This window comes from Macrobrachium rosenbergii, chromosome 2 (assembly GCF_040412425.1).
Source record: "Macrobrachium rosenbergii isolate ZJJX-2024 chromosome 2, ASM4041242v1, whole genome shotgun sequence".
Classification (NCBI taxonomy): Eukaryota; Metazoa; Arthropoda; class Malacostraca; order Decapoda; family Palaemonidae; genus Macrobrachium; species Macrobrachium rosenbergii.
In genome coordinates this window covers 10,109,200-10,111,429 of record NC_089742.1, presented here as the reverse complement: position 1 = coordinate 10,111,429, position 2,230 = coordinate 10,109,200, and the positions used below count along the sequence as shown (strand labels likewise).

The window sequence follows — 2,230 nt, the reverse complement described above, 5'->3', positions numbered from 1 at the left end:
GCAGTAATCTTTAAAAATGCAGATAAGGCGTGCAGCGCCGTCCCGCTAAAGCGACCTATAGAGGCCACCCAAGTTGAAAGCGGAAATGGTAATGTTTTGTTTCCCATTTACGAAAGCTTCGAATAGTGTGCAGGGGAGCTAGACTATGGCAATTGACGTTTTTCTTAATTATTTTACTTGCTTTACAAGAGTTGGGTAATATTTTGCCGGTCCCACTGCTAAGACTGTAATTTAACCTTGAGCTGTGTGCGACCTTAATGGTACAGATGTGCAATTTTCAATGGTCAATTACATTTTAGTTACAGCCTGAAGACAAAATATTAAATTTAAATTCTTGTTCAACAAGTAAAATAACATGAAGAAAATCAATTACAGGAAGGTAATCACCGCTGACAGCCGGCTTAGAATTACCCACTTTCTTTCCTAAATGATGGCGATAGAGAACGTGCATCGGTAACAAACATGGACACAACTGTGAACGGATCCACTTAGGAGACGCTCACATTCTCTGATCATGAGATAAGTACAACGTCTTCATATGTTGAATACATTTCATTGTTTTAATCTTAATTTTAATAGGTTGTTAAGTTTACTGTTATTGTTGAGGGATTGCCTTGTGAGTGTAAGAAATTTATATATTTATATCTTAGCATCTAAATCCCTAACATAGCAACAGAAGTTGCGGGGACAAAATTTAGTGTATATATTAACACGTTAAGTCAGTGGTTATCCATGATATGGAAATGCATCCTCATACATATTAACATAAACAAGGGGGTTAAAAAGATTATAGAAACCCATCTCTTTATTTTGCATGGATAACGTCTTGTGAAAGCAGCTTACATGCCATTGTTTACTGTACATAAATATGGTTACCCATCTAAGAACTCAAATGTTGCAGCAGTGTTGTTAAGTATACATTTTGTTCTGCCAGGCGACTGCACCTTCATCACTGAAGAACTCCATACACTGTTTTCGAATGTACTTGCTATCATTAGTGGGATTCCATCCCACCCTTTCCAGTCCAATTAGATCTGGTGTAGCTCTCCAAGTACCACGAGAAACTGTTCCTTGTGATAGGTCCTCACACTCTAAAAAACCTTCAGGCTGCATGTACTTACTGATCTTATCTCTCCTAAGAATAATATGTACAGATGTGCATACTAGCACAACCTTTTCAACCTTGTCCATAGGTAGATTTCTTGGAGTGAGGAATATGCAGAACCTATTTGCCAATATTCCAAAAGCATTTTCCACAGTTTGTCGAGCCCTAGATACCCGGTATGAGAAAAGGCATTCTCTATTGTTTTGTTGTTGATGTGAAAAGGGTTTCATAATATGGCGTTGCAAAGGAAACGTATCGTCTGCCACAAACACAAACGGCAGTGACCTTTCACTACCAGGAAGAATTTCATCACATGGCAGACCTGCAGTACCATTGGCAATATGGGTGCTCATGGAGCTATCGTCCCACACACCGCGGTCCGACACGTGTCCGTTTGTACCCACGTCCACATATATGAACTCCGAATTGGCATCACATATGGCCATGAGTACTATATTGTGACTGCCTTTGTAATTATAGTAGTAGGAACCGCTACCATGTGGAGGCCTTATGAGAATGTGTTTTCCATCAATGGCTCCGTGACAGTTAGGGAAATTCCATCTCGTGTTAAACTCTTCAGCCACATGCTTCCACTCCTCAGGGGTTCGAGGCATCTATAACGATATACAAAAGCTTTGTCAGTAATACAAGTCAGCATTAACAATATTCATTACTCCACTCCGTTTCTCATCTCGTTCCCTGTAACTGCACAAATGTAAAAAAAAAAACAAGATATACGTAGTTACTGTCACTGCGGATCGAAAAATTTCATGGGCCCTGAATATTTTCATATATATATATATATATATATATATATATATATATATATATATATATATATATATATATATATATATATATATATATATATATATATATATATATATATATATATATATATATATATATATATATATATATATATATATATATATATATATATATATATATATATATATATATATATATATATATATATATATATATATATATATATATATATATATATATATATATATATATATATATATATATATATATATATATATATATATATATATATATATATATATATATATATATATATATATATAATATATATATATATATATATATATATATATA

General features: G+C 33.6%; 1 protein-coding gene across 1 annotated transcript; it reads right to left on the bottom strand.

The window, feature by feature from the left end:
* Window positions 1–909: 909 nt before the first annotated feature.
* On the bottom strand, window positions 910–1,719 carry LOC136842332 (uncharacterized). The gene has a single exon (XM_067109592.1). It carries the CDS (start codon window positions 1,717–1,719, stop codon window positions 910–912), a length of 810 nt encoding a protein of 269 aa, XP_066965693.1.
* Window positions 1,720–2,230: the final 511 nt, after the last annotated feature.

What these genes read in the sequence shown, in the direction of transcription:
- LOC136842332 (XM_067109592.1), bottom strand. Translation starts at nt 1,719, where the DNA reads ATGCCTCGAACCCCTGAGGAGTGGAAGCATGTGGCTGAAGAGTTTAAC.